The following is a 23,417-nucleotide window of genomic DNA, read 5'->3' as shown; positions in this document are numbered from 1 at the left end:
GGCCTCTGAGGCTCAGGAGGAATGAGCGCGAGGGACCCCGGGGGCGGGGAGGACCCAGAATCGCAGCACGGCTCCGAGGGAACACCGTGAGCATGAACACAGTTACGGATATTTCAGGTCCTTCTCCGGGCCCTGCTTCTGCTGACTTTGTCCTGAGCAGGGTCTCCGCTCTCTGATAAGCGATGAGGAGCAGGAGGGGCCTCGGCTGAGGGAGGACAGGACCCAGGAGGACCCCAGCCCGCTCCAGAGGACCGCCGACCAGCGTGCTCCTCACAGGCACCCGCCTCACCCACCGGCCAGCCTGCCCCTTCGAGGCTTCAGATGCTTTGAAACCCTGGCTAGGAGATGAAGAGAATGCTTTCTGGAGCCAGAGATCAGAGAGTATAAATTGCTCTTCCAGGAAAAAAAAAAAAAGGAGCCACCAAATACATTTGTTTCCGAAGTATAAGAATTCCGAACTTCAAGCAATAATTTGCTCCTGTCCTTACATACACATTTTTCATCTTTATTAGATGAAAGTGTAAGTAATGATGACGACAAATTTGAATTTGTATGGTGCTGCTTTTATCAACAAAGGCATCAGGTTTAAATGTCAAGAAAATTGATATTAATTTGCTTCCAGAAGTAATTTCTTTAAAAGAGCCTATCCCTGATTAGACTTCCGAGAATTAAGGCTGTCTTTAGCTTCTTAGCTGGAAGTTTGCTGATTTCAAGTGTGACCTTCTAGGACGCCCCCTGGGAGCATTAAGGGAGCTCAGCGTTAGCCCAACAGTGGCACCTAGTGGCTGGGAAAATCTCCTGCCTGTCAGACCCCATGAGTCTCTAGAACATTCTTTGTCTCAGCGGTGTGCCAGGCACTGAGTCTTTCACCTTAATATCCAGTGAGGGATCCTGAGGATTCAAGCAGATCTACAAAACCATCCTTTTCTCCTCCAAGTGATAAGGTGCTGATGTTAATTTTATTTTTTTTTAATGTTTATTTATTTTTGAGAGAGAGGGAGACACAGAATCCGCGGCAGGCTCCAGGCTCCGAGCTGTCGGCACAGAGCCCGACGCGGGGCTCGAACTCATGAATGGCAAGATCATGACCTGAGCCGAAGTCGGACACTCATCCGACTGAGCCCCCCGGGTGCCCCTGTTAATTTTAAAGAAAAAGGTGGTTATGGGTATTTTTGACACCCGAAGGCATCAGCCATTTGAGGCTCACCCCGGGGCCCAGGTTCACAGTTCCAGTTATGCTTTTTGCTAATAATGTTGAAACTGGCTGACAAGTCAAGACAGCTTTCGGGTTTCTGGAATTTCCCACGCTCGTCCCTGCAGGAGTGTGTAAATTAGGGAGCACATACTTCTGAGGCTGGGGCCTCCTCTAAACTTGTCCTCATCACAGGCACGGCCTGGGCACGGTCCTAGTGGACCTCCCTTAGGAGATATTCTGGATGTCGTCACTAGGATGGCAACATAGCTTGTCCCTGACTTCGCTCCCTCTCCCGAGAGCCACTCACGACTATTGAAGAACAACACCAGTGAGAGAATCCCGGAACAGGGGAGTGGGGCCGAGGCACCGCCTGCGCCTCAGAGACCAGGCCATCCCACAGCAACAGGGTAAGAGAAACGACCACACGGCCACACGCTGGCCACTCTGCCCCTCCCCCAGGCCAGCACAGCGCCATGCGGACAGGTCTCTCCCCAGCCTCTGGTTCTTCCAGTGGGAAGAGGGAACCTGGGCTCACAGCTAGGCTGCCCGGCACGTGAGTCATTTTGTGGGAGCCCCTAATCTGATTTCATACCATGGGGAATGCAGGGGAATGTGCAGGGCTCGACCACTGGGAATGTGACTGTCAGGGAGGAGGGGGGCGGGGCTTGCAACGGCACTTGGATCTTGGCAGACCAAGTTCATGCTTGCGGTGCCCAAGCAGGGAAACCAGTGAGAGGTTTTGTTCCACAGCAAAACTGCAGAAGCCAGGGGCGCGGTCTGCCCGGGGAACGGGATGGGGTGCAGACCTGCCTGATTCGGACCCTCAGACGAGGATCCTGCCAGCCCTGGAGCCCAGTTCGCCCGTGCCCAGGCAAGGTGCTGAGTCACAGCCCCGCTCACCGTGGAGGCTGCCTTCTAGCCCCGTTTGAGCAGAAGGGCTGGCAACCAGTCCTGGAAGCCGTGCACCCAGTGCTGCTGGAGCCCAGAGGCGGGCAGGCAGAGCTGACGGCCCCCAGAAAAAGCCAGCACTTGAATGTGGGGGCTTCCCGTGTGGCACACGGCAGGGAAATTAGTGCACAGCCGAGTCCCAGCCCCTCCAAACCAGACAGCTTGTTTGGGAAACCAAGAGAAACCTGGAATGTCTTTTCCTCTTCCTGTCCGGGCGCAGGGGCTGAGACACAGCCCCATCCGCGGTGCAGAGTGTCTTCCAGCCCCGTATAGACAGAAGGGTTGGTGACAACGCCTGGAAGCCATGTGACCCAGCAGTGCTAGAGCAGAGAGAGGGGCAGACAGAGGCGATAGTTCGCAGAGCAAAGCTAGGGGCCCTGTTCTTCCAGGGAGCTTGGGGGTACGGGTTGGCTTGAGTTAAGAAACAAAGAACTCTACCAGCTTTAGAACTGTTTCCCCTGTTGTTCCTGGGCATCCCTGCCCGTCTAATTCACAGCCCCGCTCATCACTGAAGACAGCTTTCAGCCTGTCAGGCCAGGGAACCTAACCAAAGCACGTGAGAAGCTGAGTAGCCCACTCAATAGTCCTACGTACAGCGGCACTTGAACCGAGAGTCCAGCCTGTGACCTCCCCCATCTGCAGAGCTAACCGGTGGCCTCACCTGACCAGAGAATTCTGGCCTGATTCAGGTCCCCAGACCATGAGCTGTACAGGTCCTGGTCCTGCAGCCCTGCCAAGGCAGGGAGGCTAATTCACAGCCCCGGCTAGTACTGAATATTACCCAGCCCTGGCCAGCTGGTAAATCTGACCAGAGAGTCCAGCCAGACATGGAGCCCATCCTACAGCCTCACTTGGGTAGGGAAACAAACCAGCAATCCTATTCAACAGTTCTCAGCCAGTAGCACAACCCCAATTCCCAACCACAGAGCTGGAAAAGCTGCCTTGCCAAAAATAGACCGTAATAGTAGGGCCCATCTGCCCAAGGACGTTACCAGCAGACACACCCAGAAACTCAAACTGAACTGACTGGTGAAGAACTCTCCCTGCCAAAGCAAATCTGGAACATCTAGAAGAGCTCAGTTACTCAAATGCACAGATACCACTGCAGTGAATCAAGGATCATGAAAAATCAGGTAAGTACGACACAACCAAAGGAAACCAATAAAGCTCCAATCACTGACTCTAAAGAAATGGAGATCTATGAACCATCAGACAGACAATTCAGAATAATCCTGTTAAGGAAGTTTAGTGAAGTGCAAGAACACAGACAGACAACTAAACAAAATTAGGAAAACAATGCGTGAACAAAATAAGAAGTTCAACAAGGGATAGCGACCATCGAAGCAAACAAATGAAATCCTGGAGTTGAAAAATTCAATAACTGAGCTGAAGAATTCAACAGAAGAGAAGTTTTTAAGAGTAGACTCAGCCACGCAGAATAAAGAATCAGTGACCTGGAGGACAGGACAATGGAAATTAGTCAGAGGAGCAAAGAGACAAAAGAATGAAAAAGAGTGAAGAAAGCCTATGGGAATTATACGACACGATAAAAAGAAACAATACTCACATTATGGAAATTCCAGAAGGAGAAGAGAAGGAGAAAGGAACAGAAAGTATATTGAAAGTAACAATGACCGAGAACTCCCCAAACCTGGGGAGAGAAATGGACATCCAGATCCATGAGGTCCAAATAGGTTGAGCCCAATTAGGGCTACACTGAGACAAATTGTAATTAAATTGTCAGCAAAGACAAAAAAATAAATAAATAAAAATAAAAATAAAAACGGAAAAACAGGAAACAACAAAATGGCAATAGTAAGTCCTTACCTATCAATAATTATTTTAAACATAAAGGGATTGAATTCTCCAATTAAAAGACATAGAACAGCTGAATGGATAAACAACCAAGATCAAACAATATGCTGTCTAGAAGGGGCTCATGTTAGCCTTAAAGACACTCACAGACTGAGGGTGAAGGAATGGAAAAGACATTTCAAGCAAATGGTAACAACAACAAAGCAGGGGTAGATATATCTACGCTGGACGAAACAGACTTTAAACTAAAAACGGTAACAAAGAGACAAAGAAGATTATTAAATGATGATAAAAGGGTCAATACATCAAAAAGATATAACAATTATAAATATTTCTGTACTCAACATTTCTGTACTCAACACTGTACCCTAAATATATACAGGAAAAGCTAGCAGAGGTAAAAGAATAAATCAGTAAGAATACAATAATAGTTAAGGACTTTACTACCCCATTCTCAACAGTGGAGAGATCATGCAGAGAATCAATATGGAAACAACAGATTTGAACAACACTGTAGACCAAATGGCCCTAATAGACACGTACAGAGCATTGTAATACACATTCATTTCAGGTACACGTGGGCCATTTTTAGAATAAACTATATGTTAGACCATGAAACAAGTCTTAGCAAATTCTAAATGATTGAAATTATATCAAGTATCTTCTCTGACCACAATGTCATGAACGCAGAAATCAATAACAGAAGGAAAACTGGAAAATTTATAAACACATGAAAATTAAACAACACTCCCTGAACAACTAATGGATCAAAGAAGAAATTAAAGGAGAAATAAAAAAGTTTTTTGAGAAAAACAAAAATGGAAACATAATGTATCAGAACTTGTGGGGTGCAGAAGAAACAGTTCTAAGAGGGAAGTTTATCGCAATAAATTCCTATATTAAGAAGCAAAAAATATCCCAAATAAACAACTGAACTTTATGCCTTAAGGAAAAAGTGAACACAAAGTTAGAAGAAGAAAGGAAATAATAAAGATTAGAGCAGAAATAAATGAAATAAAGAAAGAAAAACAATAGAAAAGATTAGCTAAAGTAAGACTTGGTTCTTTGAGATGATAAAATTCACAAATCCTTACCTAACCAAAAACAAAAGAGAAAGGATCCAAATCCACTAAATTATAAATGAAAAAGGAAACTTTAGAGTGGATACCACATAGATTCAAAGGACCATAAGAGGCTATGAGGAGAAACTATATGCCAACAAACTGGACAACCTAGAAAAAAATGGAAAAATTTTTAGAAACATATAACTACCAAGACTAAATAAGGAAGAAATTAAAAATATGAATAGACAAATTTCTAGGAAGGAGATTGACAAAGTAATAAAAAATCTCCCAATGAAGAAAAGCCCAGGACCACTGGCTTTATCAGTGAATTTTACCAAACATTTAAAGAAGAATTAACACTAATTCTTCTCAAGCTCTTCCAAAAAATTGAAGAGGGGAGATGTTCCTAAACTCATTTTATGACGTCAGCATTATCCTGATACCAATCCAAAAAGGATGCTACCAGAAAAACAAAGAAACAAACAAAAGGCCTACAGGTCAATATCCCTGATGAATATTGATGCAAAATTCTCAATAAAATACTAGCAAGCCAAATTCAGCAGCACACTAAAAGGACTGTCCACCATCATCAAAAGGGATTTACCTTTTGAAATGTGAGGATAATTCGACATATAAAAATCAATCATTGTGATACATCACATTAATAGAATGAAAGAAAAGAATCATATCATTTTGGGGCACCTTGGTGGCTCGGTAGGTTGAGCGTCCGACTTCGGCTCAGGTCATGATTTCGCAGTTTGTGAGTTCAAGCCCCGCGTCGGGCTCTGTGCTGACAGCTCAGAGCCTGGAGCCTGCTTCAAATTCTATGTCTCCCTCTCTCTGCCCCTCCCCCCACTCGTGCTCTGTCTCTCTCTCTCCTTCAAAAATAAATTTTAAAAAAACATTAAAAAAATTAAAAAAAAGAATCATATAATCATTTTAATAGAGGCAGAAAAAGCATTTGGCAAAATTCAACATTTTTTTCTCAATAAAAACTCTTAACAAACTAGGTATAGAACGAACATATCTTAACATCATAAAGACCATATATAACAAGCCCATAGCTAACATCATGCTCAATGGTGAAAGTTTGAAAACTTTTCCTCTAAGATCAAGAAGACAACAGTGCCCGCTCTCACCACTTCTATTCAACATAATATAGAAGTCCTAGCTAGAGCAATCAGGCAAGAAAAAGAAATAAAGGGGATCATAATTAAAAGGGAAGAAGTAAAATTGTCTCTATTTGCAAATGATATTATTTTATATAGAGAAAATCCTAAAGATTCAACCAAAAAATGGTTAGATCTAATCAATGAATTCAGTAAAGTTGCAGGATACAAAATCAGCATATGAAAATCAGTAGTGTTTCTATACACCAAGAACAAATGTTCACAAAAGGAAATAATTGAAATTTATCCCACTTGTAAGTGGGATAGCATAAAAAACAAAATACTTAAGAATAAATTTAAGGAGGTGAAAGATCTGTACTCTGAAAACTATAAGACATTGATGAAAGACATTAAAGAAGACACAAATAAATGGAAAAGTATCCCATGTTCATGGATTAGAAGAATTAATATTGTTAAAATGCTAATACTACCATAAGCCTTCTATAGATTTAAGGCAATCCCTATGAAGATTCCAATGGCATTTTTTACAGAGGTGGAAAAAACCTCCTAAAATTTATATGGAACCACAAAAGACCCAAATAGCCAAATAAATCCTAAGAACAATGCAGAAAACATCACTCCCTGACTGGAAGCTGTACTATAAAGCACTAGTCATCAAAAGAGTAAGGTACTGGCATAAAAACAGGTGAATACACCAATGGAACAGAAATGGAAGCCCAGAAATAAACCCAAGCATTATACAGTTAACCAGTGTTTGACAAGGGAGCCAAGAATACTCAACAGAGGAAAGAAGACAGTCTTCTCAATAAATGGTGCTGGAATAATTGGATATTCACATGGAAAAGAATGAAACTGGGCCCATATCTTACTCCACCCAGAATTAACTCAACATGGTTAAAGACTTAAATATAAGACCTGCTGTCATGAAACGCCTAGAAGAAAACTTAGCAATAAATCTCCTTGACATGACTCTAGGTGGTAATGTCTGGATGCGACACCTACAGCACAGGCAACAAAACGAAAAATAAACAAGTGGGACTTCATCAAACAAAAAGCTTCTGCTCAGCTGAAGAAACCACCAACAAAGTGAAAAGACGACCTATGGAATGGGAAAAGTATTTGCAACCCATGTATCTGATAAGGGGCTAACATCCAAAATATATAAAGAATGCACAAAACTCAATAGCAAGAAAGGACAAAAGACAAATAAACGACCCAATTAAAAAATGGGCAAAGGACCTGATAGCCACTTCTCCAAATAAGATATACAAAAAGACAACAGGTACGTGAATAAATACACACGTCTTGAATCATTAGAAAATGTGAATCAAAACCGCAATGAGATATCACCTGACACCCGTTAGGATAGTTAAAATTAACAACACTGGAAACAAGGGTTGGCGAGGATTCAGAGAAAGGGGAACCCTCATGCGTTGGTGGGAATGCAGACTGGTGTAGCTGCTCTGAAAAACAGTATGGAGGTTCCTCAAAAATTAAAAATAGAATTGGGGCACCTGGGTGGCTCAGTTGGTTAAGCGTCTGACTTTGACTCAGGTCATGATCTCACAGTCTGTGTGTTCAAGACCCATGTCAGGCTCTGTGCTGACAGCTCAGAGTCTGGAGCCTGCTTTGGATTCTGTGTCTCCCTCTCTCTGCCCCTCCCCCTGCTCACTCTCTCTCTCTCTTTCAAAAATAAATAAACATTAAAAAAAATTTTTTTAATACTTTGGCCCTTGGATCTTACAATCATGTTAACTATTTTTCAGAAGTTGAGCTATGTATCTTGAAACTCACATTTATACTCTGTTCTTTAAGACAAGTACATCCAGGGGCGCCTCAGTGGCTCAGTCGGTTGGGCGTCCGACTTCGGCTCAGGTCATGATCTCACGGTCCGTGAGTTCGAGCCCCGCGTCGGGCTCTGTGCTGACAGCTCAGAGCCTGGAACCTGCTTCGGATTGTGTCTCTCTCTCTCTGACCCTCCCCTGTTCATGCTCTGTCTCTGTCTCAAAAATAAACAAATATTTAAAAATTTTTTTAAAAAGACAAGTACATCCATATTCTGCACCATTGACAATTTCTTTCAATGTGAAAGGTACCATTATATACATATATCTATATATAATGTAATCATATTATACATATATTACGTTATATAATATATATAACGTGAAAATCATTACTTTAAGGACTATATCTGCTAGAAGTTCATAGGGGGAAAGTTCAAGTACAAGCTGATAGAAGTCCGATCTTTTGCCCCATTACTGTGGATTGTAGTTACTGTGGATTGCAGAAAAGGTGAATACATAGCAGCACCCCTAGTGTTTCACGGTGTCGGTGATAACCAAGCTCATCAACTCCCAGCAGCCTTAATGGCCTAGGTGCCTCTAACTCCGACGAGAGAGAGAATGTGACTTCTTGGTACAGACCGCTTTTCCCGTGGTTTCTTTTAGGGAACTACGAACCTACATGTCCACTGATGGTTGACGTCTTTAATCAGCATGACGGAAAGCAGCCTGAAGAATGTTCTTGTGGTTTCATTTGGATTTCTGCTTCTCTTTACGGCCTACGGAGGTCTACAGAGTCTGCAGGTAAGTGAGGACACTTCTGAACAAACGTCCATCTCTTGGCCTCTAAGAATCCGCAGGGTCACAGAAGACAAGGAATGTAGGATTTCTTGTTAACTGATTCACTCCCAAATCCTCTCCAACAGTGGTTTTTATGTGCTTACAAATGTGCAGCCCCACCCTCTCCAACAGGATTGCACAACAGTGAGTGTGTGTTTGACCCTTGGACAAGGACTGTGGGTCTTGGGCTCGTGATGTGATTTGCCTTTGACACAGTTAAAAAGAGAGAGGCACACGGGAGCGGCGGGGTGGCTTAGTCGGTTGAGCAACCAACGTCAGTTCAGGTCATGATCTCACGGTTCGTGAGTTCGAGCCCCGCATCGGGCTCCGTGCTGACAGCTCAGACCCCGCTTCAGATCCTCTGTCCTCTCTCTCTACCCCTCCCCCGCTCGTTCTCGTTCTCTCAAACATAAGTAAAACACTCAAAAAAAAAAAAAAAGAGGGAGAGTCACAGGATGACTCATTGCGGATTCTGTGCCTTCATGCCTTTGGCTTTGTGGTTGGGGTAGTAACATGAATTGATCATATTTTGCTAGACCATAGAGATTCCAAGCTTCTTTTTTTTAATTTTTTTAATGTTTATTTATTTTTGAGAGAGACAGAGCATGAGCATGAGCAGTGGAAGGGCAGAGAGAGAGGGAGACACAGAATCCAAAGCAGACTCCAGCCCCTGTCAGCCTGACACGGGGAGTGAGCCCACAAACCGCAAGATCATGACCTGAGCCGAAGTCGGACACTTAACCTACTGAGCCACCCAGGCGCCCTGGATTCCAAGCTTCTTTAAGCAAAACAGTGAACTCGGACAAAGTTGTCTCCATAACTTTGACCCCAACCCCCATGGCACTCTCTCCTCCTCAAGCCTCTACAAGGCTGTAACAAGAGTCACATTTGCCTAAAAGTAGATGGGCTGTATCTTCCCCCAGTAGTTACTTTTTGTTTTTGTTGTTGTTGTTGTTGTTGTTGTTGTTTCCTTTTTAAAGTTTATTGGAAGGAACGTGTAGGTTTCATGAGCGGTAGAAAAGTGTCAGATGGTTTTCCTCTCTTCTCTTCCTCATTTCCTGTTGTCTGTTTCTCTCAGTAACTAGCTCCTTTCTCTTGTTTTTCCAGCTTCTGCTCCATAATGACTTTTTGGCTCTGACGTAGGAGACCTGTTTTCGTTTTTGTTTTAAATCCGAGTTAGTTAACATACATACACAGTGTAGGGTTGGTTTTGGGAGTAGAACCCAGCGATTCATCCCTTGCATACAACACCCAGTGCTCATCCCAGCAGGTGTCATCCCAGCAGGTGTCCTCTTCGATGCCCATCCCCCAGCCCCTCCCACCTCCCCTCCAGCAACCCTCAGTTTGTTCTCCATATTTAAGAGTCTCTCATGGTTTGCCTCCTTCTCTTTCTTATCTTGTCTTTCCTTCCCTTCCCCTGTGTTCATCTGTTTTGTTTCTTAAATTCCACATATGAGTGAAATCATATGGTATTTGTCTTTCTCTGACTGACTTATTTTACTCAGTGTAACACACTCTAGTTCCATCCACGTTGTTGCAAACGGCAAGATTTCATCCTTTTTGATTACCGAGTAATATTCCATTGTGTATATGTTGTCTTTATCCATTCATCACTTGATGGACATTTGAGCTCTTTCCATACTTTGGCTATTGTCGATAGCGTTGCTATAAGCATTGGGGTGCATGTGTCCCTTCGAGTCAGCACTCCTGTATCTTTTGGATAAATACCTAGTAGTGCAGTTGCTGGGTCGTAGGGTAGTTCTATTTTTAATGTTTTGAGGAACCTCCACACTGATTTCCAGAGCGGCCACACCAGTGTGCATTCCCACCAGCAGTGCAAGAGGGTTCCCGTTTCTCCGCATCCTCGCCAGCATCTGTTGTTTCCTGAGTTGTTAATTTTAGCCACTCTGACGGGTGTGAGGTGGTATCTCATCGTGGTTTTGATTTGTATTTCCGTGACGATGAGTGATGTTGAGCATCTTTTCATGTGTCGCTCGGCCAACTGGATGTCTTCGTTGGAGAAGTGTCTTTTCACGTCTTCTGCCCATTTCTTCACTGGATTATTTGTTTTCTGAATGTTGAGTTTGACTCGTTCTTTATAGATTTTTGCATATAAACCCTTTATCCGATACGTCATTTGCAAATATCTTCTCTTTATTTTATTTTAAGAGAGAGAAGGAAAGAGAGAGAGAGAGAGGGAGCAGGGAAGGGGCGGAGCGAGAGGGAGAGAGAGAGAATCCCAAGCAGGCTCTGTGCTGTCAGCACAGAGCTAGATGTGGACTCAGTCCCGTGAATCATGAGATCATGACCTGAGCCGAGATCACGAGTTGGACACTCGACTGGCTGAGCCACCCAGAGGCCCAGTTGCTTGTGTTTGGAAGTGTACTTAACACAGGGGCCACAACCCAGAGCGAGCAGGTGGCCCCCACCCCCCGCACACCCAGGCCCACCCCAGTCTGCCTGGGGTCTTGGGAGTAGAAGCACCCACGATCATTGCTGAGGTGCCCTCTTCCTTGGAAGACGTCGGAGGACCAGACCTCCAGCTCTGTGCACCATCCCGCCACCCACTTCCCCCACCCTCTGTCCCAGCCCGAACCGCCTTATCTCCTCCTTTGCTGGTCCAGAATATGTAAACATGGTTTAACTGGGATAACTGTCTCCATTGGTCAGGACTGGCTTAAGCAAAAGAATTCAATGACATGGACAGAAGTGACCCGAGGCATGACTGCATCTCCGCGATGCTGGAAGCACGTGTCTGTCCCTGTCATTTCCTTTGGCTTTCAACTGGCGGGCTTCATTCCCAATCCCCAGGGTCCCAGCCTTGATCTGGACTCACCCCGGGACCCAGGCACGCGTCTACACAGCCTTCCCCCTGCAGCAGCTGCAGCCTTCACACCCCTGTGGCTACTGATCGGCTAGTCCTTCACATCTCCACTCGGATGTCACCTCTTTCCCTTCCTTGCTCCCTGGAGCTAAAGTCTGGGTGGGGTGCTCACAGGCGCTGAGGCAGACGCCTGTGATCGCATGATGCCAGGACCACAGCCACCGCTCCATGACCGAGTCCCCCTGACCAAGACGGGCCAGACACGCAGGGGGCAAACTATGGATAGTTCTGTGAATGAGAGTCATCGGTGCGTGCTGATCTCCAACTGAACTCTCTTCTCGGGCTCTCTATGGGCTTAAAGATCCAACCCTACTCCCCATTACTGAGCTGGGACCTATCTTGGCAGGCTGCCCAGCATCATCTCCCAGAAGAGCTTGACGGCTCTGGCCATCGTGCAATGTTCCGTGCTGCCTCTCCGCCCAGGATGAGGCCCGTGGAAATGCATCCCCACATCTCCTGCCCTCGGCACCTCCCACCCTTCCCCAGGTTCCCCCTCATCCTCCAGATCTCATTTGGTCTTCACTCCTTCTAGAAAGTCTTCCTGACCCCACGGGGCTGGCCCGAGTTTCCCTTGCAGGACTCACTCCCCACTGCAATAGACTGTTTGCTGCGTTAATGATTCCTCTTGGCTCCTGTCCACTGTGCACTCCTGGAGGGCAGCGGCTGCTGAAATTTCCTTTTTTTCCACTAGAGCAGGTGCATACAGCCTCTGCGGGTAAGCGTTTAAGACTCTATTTGTTGCATGAGCTGAGTGAATGTCCCAATTGTTTATGCAGGCAGATCTTGCACAATTCGAGCTCAACATGCACACGTACTTATCTTCACACGTGTATTTGCCGCCTGGCTCTCCTAACATATGCAAACACAGGTGTTTGAACGTGGCCATTCACGTAGAAAAGAAATTTGCTTTTAAAATTCCACTTTGGCTTCTGGCATCCGTCTTCCTTTTCGGTGGTTTGCAGTCAAATCCGATTACAAGTGCCTTATGCACTTCGCTGGCTCGCGGCAGTGCTGTGGGCGGAAGAAGTCCCAACGCAGAGAGACGCCTCGTGCCTCTCACTCACACCCAAGGAGGCGAGCCCAGTCATACAGGAGGAGTTAACGCGCACGTATGAAGGAAACAAAGCCTCAGGCTCATCCAGCTCTCTCGCTCGGCACTCCTAGCAGCCAGAGTCATAAATGGAAATTTCCAGCTAACCCCCACGGCAGAACAGAGTGCTCAATTTCCATCTTCCAACCAAATTTCGAATTGTCTTGGGACTAGCCGTTTTTATCATCCGTTTTAATTCATCCGCAAATACCCGTTTAAGTACCTGCTTTGGGCTAGGCATCGGGAGAGATTTGGAAAACGCAGAACATTTCCCTGCGTTCGAAGGTATCGTTGTCAGCTGGGGTGACATCGTGGGTCAGCATGTGGTGTGTGCCAGAGGTCAGGCAAAATTCCAACAGCAGATCAGAGCACCGGTCTCCGTGGATGACGTTATCCAGGAGCCCTCAGACACCCCTGATCTGCGCTGGAACAACGGGCACCCTCTGGAAAGCGAGGACAAGGAAGGTGGGAGCATGTCGGGGGGCCGGGCAGCAAAGGAAGCGGGAATCCTGGACCGGTGGACACAAGGCAGAGTAAGAAGTCAGCCCGAGGGTTTGGGATTCCGGTGGGCAGAGCGGCAGTGAGGGAATGTCAGAGAGCAGTACCTGGCCGCGTGCTACAGGGTCCCTCGCCGCAACACGTCTGGCAGGGGCGACCAGGCAGGAAGGGATGTTTAGAAACCAGGCATTCGAGTACCAGCTTCCAGATCACCTGGGCACCTCACTGTGCGTGTCAGTCTGCGAGCAGACAGTGTCCCCTTCTTTATCTCTTCCATGAGGACAGTAACTCTGTTTCCTCAGCTTAAAGGGGAGAAATACAAAGCTCTCCTAGAGATAAAAACGGATTCACAGAAGGCGTGTGGCCATCTGCCCCAGAGCGACCCCAGCACCGGGCCTCAGGCTTTCCCTCTCCCCAGGATCTAGCAGCAGCTGACTCATGGTTCGGACTGTGCTTCCTCCCAGGCCTCACCTGTAGCTGGGGGGGAGCACCTATCAACTGGGAGGGGAGCACTTACCAGCAGGATGGGAGCACCTGTCATCTGGGAGGGGAGCACCGTCAGCAGGAGGGGAGCACCTGAGCATCTGTCAGCTGGAGGGGAGCACCTGTCATCTGGGAGGGGAGCACTATCAGCAAGAGGGGAGCATCTGTCAGCTGGGAGGGGAGCACCTATCATCTGGGAGGGGAGAACCTGTCAGTTGGAGGGGAGCTCCTGTCAACTGGAAGGGGAGCACCTGTCAGCTTGAGGGGAGCACCTATCAACCAGGAGGGGAGAACTTGCCAGCAGGAGGGGAGCACCTGAGCATCTGTCAGCTGGAAGGGAGCACCTGTCATCTGGGAGGGGAGCATTATCAGCAGGAGGGGAGCATCTGAGCACCTGTCAGCTGGGAAAGGAGCACCCGTCAGCTGGGAGGGGAGCACCTATCCTCTGGGAGGGGAGAAACTGTCAGCTGGAGGGGATCACCTGTCAGCTGGGAAGGGAGCACCTGTCAGCTGGAGGGGAGCACCTATCCTCTGGGAGGGGAGCACCTGTCAGCAGGAGGGGAGCACGTATCCTCTGGGAGGAGAGAACGTGTCAGCTGGAGGGGAGCACCCGTCAGCTGGAGGGGAGCACCTGTCAGCTGGGAGAGGGCACTCCTCAGAGTAGCCTGTTGCTCGTGGCCTCAGGGACCAAGTGGTGACCCAGAGCTCTGTCCCCTTGGCTACTGGCCCCTCTGACCAGGGCTGGGTTTGTCCCCACAGAGCAGCCTGTATGGCGAGGAAGGGCTGGGGGTGACGGCGCTCAGCACGCTGTACGGCGGGATGCTCCTGTCCTCCATGTTCCTCCCACCGCTCCTGATTAAGAGGTTCGGCTGCAAGTGGACCATCGTCATCTCCATGTGCTGCTACGTGGCCTTCTCCCTGGGCAACTTCTACCCCAGCTGGTACAGCCCACACGTCTCGCGCCCGGGTCTGGCTCAGGACACAGGTTCCTGCTCAGGAGCACTGAGCTGGAGCCCGCTTGAGGGCTCCCCGCTGCTTTCACTTTAAAATGAGCGCCGTTTCCGGAAATTCCTATCTGCTTCTGGGACAGGACAGGCTTTCTTCCCCTTTTTTCCCGCCAAGATGTCTCTGTCCCTTTTGCTGGGCCCATCTCCTCCCCTGCTTCCCAGCTCTGACCTTCCCTCACGTCTTTCACGGGCCTTGAGTTTCCCTGTCTGCACCAGGGGCACTTTTGTGGCCCCAATGATGAGAGCTAGACCTTGACGAACACGTCGAGGGTGAATTTCAGGAGACTTAGCAGAAGGTGACCCAAGGACCCAACACCGTGGCCTCACCCCATCGCAGAGAGTGGACATGTCAGTGTGCAGGGGCCCAGCCTGAGACCTACCTCCTCCCTGATGGAGAGGTGTCCTCTGGGACCAAGCTCCAAGGACACCGGCCCCACAATCTTATTCCCGGGAACACACCTATCAAACATCCCTTGGAGGGACACCTGTTGTCATCTAGGACATAATGATTATGGCGATTTCACGTTCTTCTTTTTCTTATTGCCATGGAGTTTTCACACAGAGTCCTCAATGAAGAAGGTAAACCAATCACTCAATCGATCAATCAACGTTTCAAAAAATAGATAAATCGTTTTAAACGTAAAGCTGTTAGAAATACTCAAAAACCACCCAGCCTTATTTGTAATCCCAGCTCATAGGTGGTTGCTTGCAAACACAAAGAAAACTCACTGGCAATGAATTTGTCTCTTGCAAACTAACCAGAGCCAGAAAAGGCACCGAGTTGGGTCCTTTATCTGGGTCTTGTGGTGAAGCCGTCAGTCTAGACGATCCATAAACATGACAAGGCTTACGACGGGCTAGGCATGGAGTTTCCTTCTCCGCAAAGGTAGGGAAGATTGGAGGGGGAAGGTACTGTCTGTCTGTGTTTTATTTTACAGGTTCACCTTGGTTCCGACCTCCATACTGCTGGGTCTGGGAGCAGCTCCGCTGTGGTCCGCTCAGGGCACGTACCTCACCATCATGGGAAACACACAAGCAGAGAAGGCGGGGAAAGTTGGCAGAGACGTGGTGAACCAGTATTTCGGCACCTTCTTTCTCATCTTCCAGTCGTCCGGGGTGTGGGGCAACCTGATCTCATCTCTGGTGTTTGGCCAGACACCCAGACAAGGTAAAAGGAAACGGGGCTCCGTGATGACCCCCGAGAGGGCCCCCCATCCCATTTACACGTGTCTTTATTCCACAACTAGAGCAGGTGAATCACCTAAAGACGTGGTTCTCAACTGCCTGTGCCCAGCCTTCCCTGGTCCCCATCTGTTCCCTGGGGGAGTCTGGGCGGGTTCGTCTTGTCCACAAGTGCCCTGGCCATTCTGACCCTGCCCTCCGTGGGCAGGGGGAGCCCCCCAGAGCAGTGTCCTGGGAGAACAGAGGGCCACTGCCAGTGGACCTTGGGTTCCTGGAGTCATCACTATCCTTTTAGACTAAGAACAGGCTTGACTGATTTATTGTCCCACTGAATTGATCCACTATCCAGTGTCTTAAATGCTCCACAAACGACCTGTTGTCCAGTAACCGATTTGAACATTTGACGGCTGATGTCTTAACCCATGTTTTCATCTGGACGTAAAGTGTGGGTCTGTTTTATGCCTGCGCCCTCTGACGTCTGAAGATTTAAACCAAGGACAGAGGGAAATAAATCTCTTCAATTCTTACAGGAAACCTTTATTGATGGGGGGTGGGCAGAGGTCCTGACTCCTGACTGCTATCTGGATTATTTCTGTCTCTTTGTCCTGGGCCTGCATCCTGCCATCCCCTATGAAGTCCTGCCTTTGGGGGACTCCCAAATCCCCCTTCCCCTATTCCTCATGTGATGCCATCACTTGCTAAGTGCATGGAGAAGGGAAACCAGCAGGTCATAGACACCCGTTTTTACTCATTATTGCTGTCGAGGTCAACAATAATCCAACAGAAACTGGGACTAAGGTTCGGTCTCTACAGCATGACTGGTGGGAAATGGAGTGGACAGGTTTAAAGCCATTCGGGCAAGAGAGCTTAATTCTCCAAGCGACCCCGGGACCCAGACCCCGAGGAGCGAGGCATTCCAAGGGCCCGGCGAGCGCACCAGCCAAGGGGCACTCGCGGCACCCCATGTGATGACATCTGTATCACGACAGATGTCCTTTCTTCCATGACGTCCGCCTCCTCCAGAGACTCTGACACGGTCTGGGAGCCCCTGGTGGTGCCCATTTTATTCTTTTAGCAGATTGGGAAACCAGCATTCAGAAGAGGGCCAAAGCGACCTGCCCAAGGTCATGGGACCACTACAAATGAGTGTGAAAGAGAACGCAGTGGTCCTGACACCTAGCCTAAAGCACCTTATTTCTTCTTGATTAGTCCGGAAATGTTGGATGTTTTCATTATGTCCGGAAAGTAATACGACTAGCTGTTGTGCAGCGTGTCTTAAAATCATGTATACGGACACGTGCCCGGGGGAAGTGTATTTGGAGGCACTTGGTCAAACAGACCCGTGTCTCGTGCCTTTGACCCATCGTGACTCTTGGCCCTGGGGTGTCCAGGCCCCCGTTGGCCGCACACTCGAATCCTCATGCCCCTTGTCCTATCAGTTTTCCACGTTCTCCTGTCATCTTTTTGCTTCCACCTGCACAGAGGCCATCCCAGAGGAGCAGCTCCTGTCTTGTGGGGCCAGTGACTGTCTGATGGCCACAGCGTCCACCAACAGCACCCAGCGACCCTCGCAGATGCTGATCTACACCCTGCTGGGCATCTACACGGGTATGTGCTCACGGCGGGCCGAGTCCCAGGGGAAGCAAACCTAACTCTTCCCTGGGTCGAGAAAGAGCATCTTCCCAACATACAAATATTCCTGTAAAGTGTGCTCAGCTTTGCACCGATGTGTTCTTCGTAGGAAATCAACTGCAACAGACCAGGGCTGTCTAATAGAGTTTCCTGTGATGACAGAGTCATTTTTCTTCTGCAAAGTTCTGTAGCCGTCAGCCCCATGTGTTTATTTATATTTTTACTACCTAAATTAAAAATACTGTTCCTAAGTCACAACAGCCACATTGCAAATGCTTGATGGCCACGTGGGGCCGATGGCTATCATATTGGATAGGACCAGGGTATACCACGGTATTGATGGATTGGTTACTTGTGTGTCAACTATGTCCAAGTGACCCTGGAAATCCAAAACCTTATAAGTTGTCATCTTTTTCTGAGGAATATATTTGAATGGCTCCTGCTGGTGTGGGGCCGGGGTCCTTCCTGCAGCGACCATTCTCCAATCAGGAAGACCCCAGGGTTCTCAGCTACTGGTCACAATGCAGCTGAAGGACACACACATTGGAAGTTCATGGAAAGATGGCTGCCCAAAGGGAGTTCATTCTTCTACTGGTCCTTATCCTTAGAAGCTCAGGTTAATGCAAAATATTTATGTGAATCATTTTCTAAATGACTTCCCTGTTAGAGTCACTAGATTTATAATTAAAGGGGGTATTTTTAGAGTAGTGTTTTTTGTGTTGGCTGGGTCGGTTTGTTTGTTTTTACCATTTGAAGAGAATTTAAATCTATTCTTTGTCCTTCTTAAAGATCACGGGTCTGAAATATGTTGAATTTGGTGGGACTGAGTCCAGGATCCTAATGGGATCAAAGGTTACCAAGGCTGCGTGTGCCGTCAGAATCCGTCCCTATGCTGAGACCATCAGCTGCCAGCAAAGTCACCTCCAGATCAGAGGTCACTGAGTGAGAACTTGTAAAACAGCCACTTTGTGTTGGCAAAGCAGAGCGAGCACCAGCGAGTGCCACGCCATAACGTGGACTTTCTCCGGTCCTGAAACTAGTAACTCAGGACCTTCGATAAGCTCAGAGCCCAGTGCAGGAGAAGATGTGTATTCAGCTAACAGAAATTCGATGCACGTGTTTTGAACGAGGTTTCCAGCTGACACGTGGTCACGTCTTCTCAGGGGATTGGTGTCCAGGGCAACTTTGACGAGGCGGTGGTACCGAGCGGGTGTTGAAGGACGAGGAGAGGCTTACCAGGCAGAGAGGGAGAGGGGAGAGGGCACTACAGGCAGAGAAGCACAGAGGCGCTGGTGTGGCCGGCGGACGAGGCCCTGGAGGGGACAGAGGAGCCGGAGACAGTTGTGGGATGAGCCGTGACCCACCGTGAAAAACCTTGATGCTGTGCTAGACGGTCTGGACAGGTGTAGACTCCTTTCCTGGACAGACTCCAGCATTAGCGTCCTTTGGAAATACAGAAAACTCGTGGGCAGAGAAGCCGGCCCTTGTGAGACCCCCCCACCCCCGCCCCAATCCGCAGGAAGAATGAAGAGTAAAGGGCAGCGAGCGTTTAACCACAAAAACTAAAGCTTCTGCGGACCCCGAACTGCGTGTTTGTCCCCCCGTCTGCGAAACAGCAGTGCTCCAGCTTTTCCCCCACCGGCCGGACACTAAATATTCTAGGCTTGAGGACCGAGTGGTTTCCACTGCAACTATTCAGTGATGTTTTTGGCGGGAAGAGAGGCCATAGGTAACATGTAAATGAAGAGCGAGGCTGTTTTCTTTTCTCTTTTTTTTTAATGTTTATTCATTTCTTGAGAGAGAGAGACAGAGTGTGAGCAGGAAAGGGGCAGAGAGAGAGGGAGACACAGAATCCGAAGCAGGCTCCAGGCTCTGAGCCATCAGCACAGAGCCCGACATGGGGCTCGAACCCATGAACAAGGAGATCATGACCTGAGCTGAAGTCGGACGCTTAACGGACTGAGCCACCCAGGCGCCCCGAGGCTGTTTTCTAATAAGACTTTACATACAAAAGCAGCCAGGAGCAGGAACTGGCCTGCAGCCTGCATTGCCCTGGTCCCAAGGAACAGCACAGGCCGTGGAAAATGCGTCTTTTGCATCCTCAGCCCCCATGTGAGGTTCCCCTGCTCAGCACGCGGCCCTCAGTCCCCTCCCGCAGGTCTCTGGCTGCTGCCCCAGGCCCGACGTTACCCAGAACTCGTGCCCGCGGCATCCAGGGGCCTGAGGGAGTGGTAGTCCAGACGGTCGTGTCAAACGGGCACTGTGCACGTGTCCCATGAAGAAATCGTCTCTGATTATTCGTACCCTGGCCTCACGCAGGGTTTCATGGGTCTCCTTCCTGTGAGCAAGGCCGTGTTACCGTAGAAACACACACACGCACACACAAAGCAAACCGAAATGGAGAAGAACGGACCAAAGGAAAGAACTCCGCCTCCCCAGAGTGTTTTCCCGCCATCCCTGAGCTCTGTCCTCACGAGGAAATTCCTTTCGGAGCCATTCCCTCCAGTACACTAGACGTGCGACACACGCACGTTCACGCCCCTTGAGAAGGTTCTGGGTCACGGGCGGCCCTGGACCGTGTGTGATTTTTCCTAGTAAACACGTGGCTTCCATACCACGACCCAGCCGCAGGGCTGCCCCGCGGCTCTCATCCTGGGAGTCATGTGTCCGGATGGGTTCACGCGCCTGCCCACGGCGGAGGCCGTGGCCCCAGTCAGTGGGGAGCTGATGGCACGCCTCCTCCACGTGGCTGCACACCCGCCTTACCTGTGCATGGACCGCTCTGGAAACCGCTTCACAGCTGAGATGCCCAGAGGCCCCCTGCACGTGGCTCTGACTGGTGGCACTCACCGGGTCTCCAGGGGACAGGTAGTGACCGCCCACGACCTCGGACGGCAGTTCAGCAGACTTCCGTGCGCCGTGTGTTGGAAAGTGTCGTCAAAATGCGGAGTTACCCCGACCCGGGGAGAGAGGATTGTGTTCGGCCCAGGGGAAAGCGGCTGAATGACAGAAACCAGGCTTAGAAATAGATCGGCACCTCCGGGGTGTGCGGGGCGTGTGGGGACGGGTCCGGCATCTCTGCCGACAATGTGGAAGGGGGCGGGTCGTGAGCCGGGCGCTCCCCCAGCACCGGGCCAGCGCACCGTGCAGGCGGACGCTGAGACCAAGTACAGAGAAAGAAATAACTCGAGTCCCCTTCAAGGCTGCCGGGCCTCAGCCATCGGGCTACAAATCCCTGGCGGCCCCTCAGAGAAACGGAAAAAGCCTCCCGGCTCCCGAGTCCCTCTGTGGCTCGCAGAGCACCGAATTTAGCACTGAGCCAGGGAGGAGAAAACCGGGTATGCGCGGACCCCACACCACCAGGAAGGAAAGAGGTGTCCGTGTGAACGAGAGTCAGTGAGCTGTAGCCCTCGATCCGGGTATCGAGGTGGGTTCGTGGTGCAGACGGAGGTCCGGTCACCACTGGGGCATCACGAAGGCGCATGGTGTCCCCCACGGCGGGGGGTGGGGATGAAGAGTTGTCTTGAACAAAACCCGTTTGCACAGTTAGCGCACTCGCACCCACCGCGAAGGGGGCGCCCCCACGCAGTCCCTCCGCCCGGGTCCCGGGCTTCCGCGGCCCCGGGCACAGCACCCCACCTGCAACGGCGCCCCTCGGCGCCCTCCCTCACCCAAAGCCCGCAGGTGCGCAGCTCTGCTCCGTCCTTCCCCTCGGCCGGTCCCCTTGGGGGATCTGCCTCCTTAGGGCACCTTACTGCCACCTGACTCTACAAACACGCGCTATCCCATCGCATTCAGGAGGCGCCACTCTCACGCACCTAGCTCGCCCCCCAGGGCTTCCGGGTAAAGATGCTGGAATAGACACGAAACTCAGCAAACCAGAACCGCCGCGACTCGCCATCCCGAGAAGGGAGACTGGCCGTCAGTGGGAGTTCCTTGAGGGTCAGGACAGGGGAGTGGTCGCTCGGGAAGGGCGCCGAGGAGTTTGTGTTGCTGGCCCCGAATGGATGCCCCAAAGGAGAGGAGGGGGCAGATGGGGGGTGAGTAGCAGGCAGGTCCCGGACCTCAGCCTCGCGCCCTCTGTCTTCCCTCCAGGGAGCGGCGTCCTGGCCGTCCTGCTCGTGGCCGTGTTTCTGGAACCCATCAAAGATGTGCAGAGGAAACGCGAAGGAGACGAGGGGCCGCCTTTCTGGTCCACCCTGCTGTCGACCTTCAGGCTCCTTGGAGACAAGCGCCTGCGTCTCCTGGTGCTGCTGCCCATGTACAGCGGGTTCGAGCAGGCCTTCCTCGCGGGCGACTACACCCGGGTACGAGACAGCGCGGCGCGCGGGGCCCCTGTGCGGCCTCACCTGCGCTCGTGGGTCTCAGGGCCGCCTGCCCCAGGGCCGGGCGGGGGCCGGGGCTCCCGGGGTGGGGGGGTGGGGGATGCCAGGTCCTTCGCGGCCTGAGGAGAGCTGTGTTCGTGGTCTAGGTCGCTCCCGCCTCCCCGGGACTGGGCCTTACCTCTGGGGACCATGCGTCCCTCGAGATGTGTCTTCGGGGGGGAAGGGGGCCCCGGTCATGCGCGAGCCATCGCACAGAACACCTGCGGGATGCTCGCCTGCACCCGACACTGCCCGTAGTTTAGAGTCAAAAGTAGGGAAAAACATAAAATCCACGAATAACACCTGGAAGTCCCCCTCGGGCCAGTTTTCAAATGATGCGTCTCAATCCGGAGATGGATGTGGCTCTCGGGCCTGTCACCCTGTCCTGCCCTAGATGCCTGACCCACGCACTGCCCGCCCCCTTCTGTGCGCAGGGCAGGCCTCCGTGGGGCAGGCCAGCAGAGGGAGGCCCGTGCCCTGGGGCGGGCCCAGCGGGAAGGCTCGGCCACCAGCCAGCTCGCTCCCTCGTGGCACGCTCACCAAGCTGCTGTCTCTCTAGCTCCCTGCCACTTGGTGTCGGGTCCTGAGGAGCCTCCCGGGGCCACGGAAAGGCTGCCTCAAACAGGGGCGGTGGACATTGGAGACCCCCTCTTCCAGAAAGGGTTGGGTGGGAGCTGGGGCGCCGAGGGGCTGGGGAGCCAGTGCCAAGGGTGCTCCCCGAGGATTGCCCTTCCTTGTCCGGAATCCGGAATTTTCTCCGAATTCGTGCCCGCCACAAGCCCCCTCCCAGGTTAAATCCGAATTCCAGGTAAACCACAGTATCTTTTAGGCTGTGTATGTTCTGGGCGGGGTTTGTGCGTCCCGGTCCTCTCTGGCACCCTGCTCCCGGGACGGCCCTGACGGAGGGCGGTGGGGTCCAGAGAGTCCACACAGATGACGGAACCGTCCCTTGGCCTTTGGTCAGGGCCCCTCCCACGGGCCTTGCCGCTGACCTCCGGCCTTCTTCCTCCGCCTGTGCCGTCCGAAGCAGCAGCCTGTGTCTGTGTGTCTGTCCCGGCTGTGCGCGGGGACCGGAGTGGTGGGTGCGGGCGTGAGGGCGTCGGCGGTGGCGGCACCGGGGCCGGGGGCGCGGCCGCTGGGACCTCACGGCCTCGTGCGGGAGCACTCCTGTTCTCGCCTCTGCTGAGATGCGCTGCGTTCTCTTCACTTCTTCTCCATCAGGTGTTTGCTTCCAGGGCTGTCGTAGGTTCGCACAAAACCACAGGCGGTGTAGGCTCCCGAGTCCCCCTGCCCCCTCCCCACGCAGCCTCCCCATCATCCACATCCTGCGCCAGAGCCAACAATGACATCCCGTCACCGCCCCGTCGGGGGCCGTCCCGGCGCTGGACGCCGTGGGTTGGGGCAGACACGCAAGGACACGGGGGTAAGACACTAGGGTAGCACACAGAGCGGCTTCGCCGCCCCAAGAATGCCGGGGGCTCTGCCCGTTCACGGCTCCCCA

At 50.7% G+C, this 23,417-nt stretch overlaps 1 protein-coding gene across 1 annotated transcript in view; it reads left to right on the top strand.

Moving 5' to 3' along the window:
- The window catches only part of UNC93A (unc-93 homolog A), a 36,722-nt gene that overhangs the window by 2,750 nt on the left and 10,555 nt on the right, over positions 1–23,417 (top strand). The window contains 5 exon segments of the mRNA XM_049654591.1: positions 8,603–8,740; positions 14,491–14,672; positions 15,677–15,906; positions 17,403–17,528; positions 21,648–21,859. Coding sequence (XP_049510548.1) covers positions 8,603–8,740; positions 14,491–14,672; positions 15,677–15,906; positions 17,403–17,528; positions 21,648–21,859 — 888 coding nt within the window.

Source organism: Panthera uncia (genome assembly GCF_023721935.1).
Source record: "Panthera uncia isolate 11264 chromosome B2 unlocalized genomic scaffold, Puncia_PCG_1.0 HiC_scaffold_24, whole genome shotgun sequence".
Lineage (NCBI taxonomy): Eukaryota > Metazoa > Chordata > Mammalia > Carnivora > Felidae > Panthera > Panthera uncia.
The sequence above is the reverse complement of the archived record's forward strand: the minus strand, read 5'-3'. Positions and strand labels throughout refer to the sequence as shown.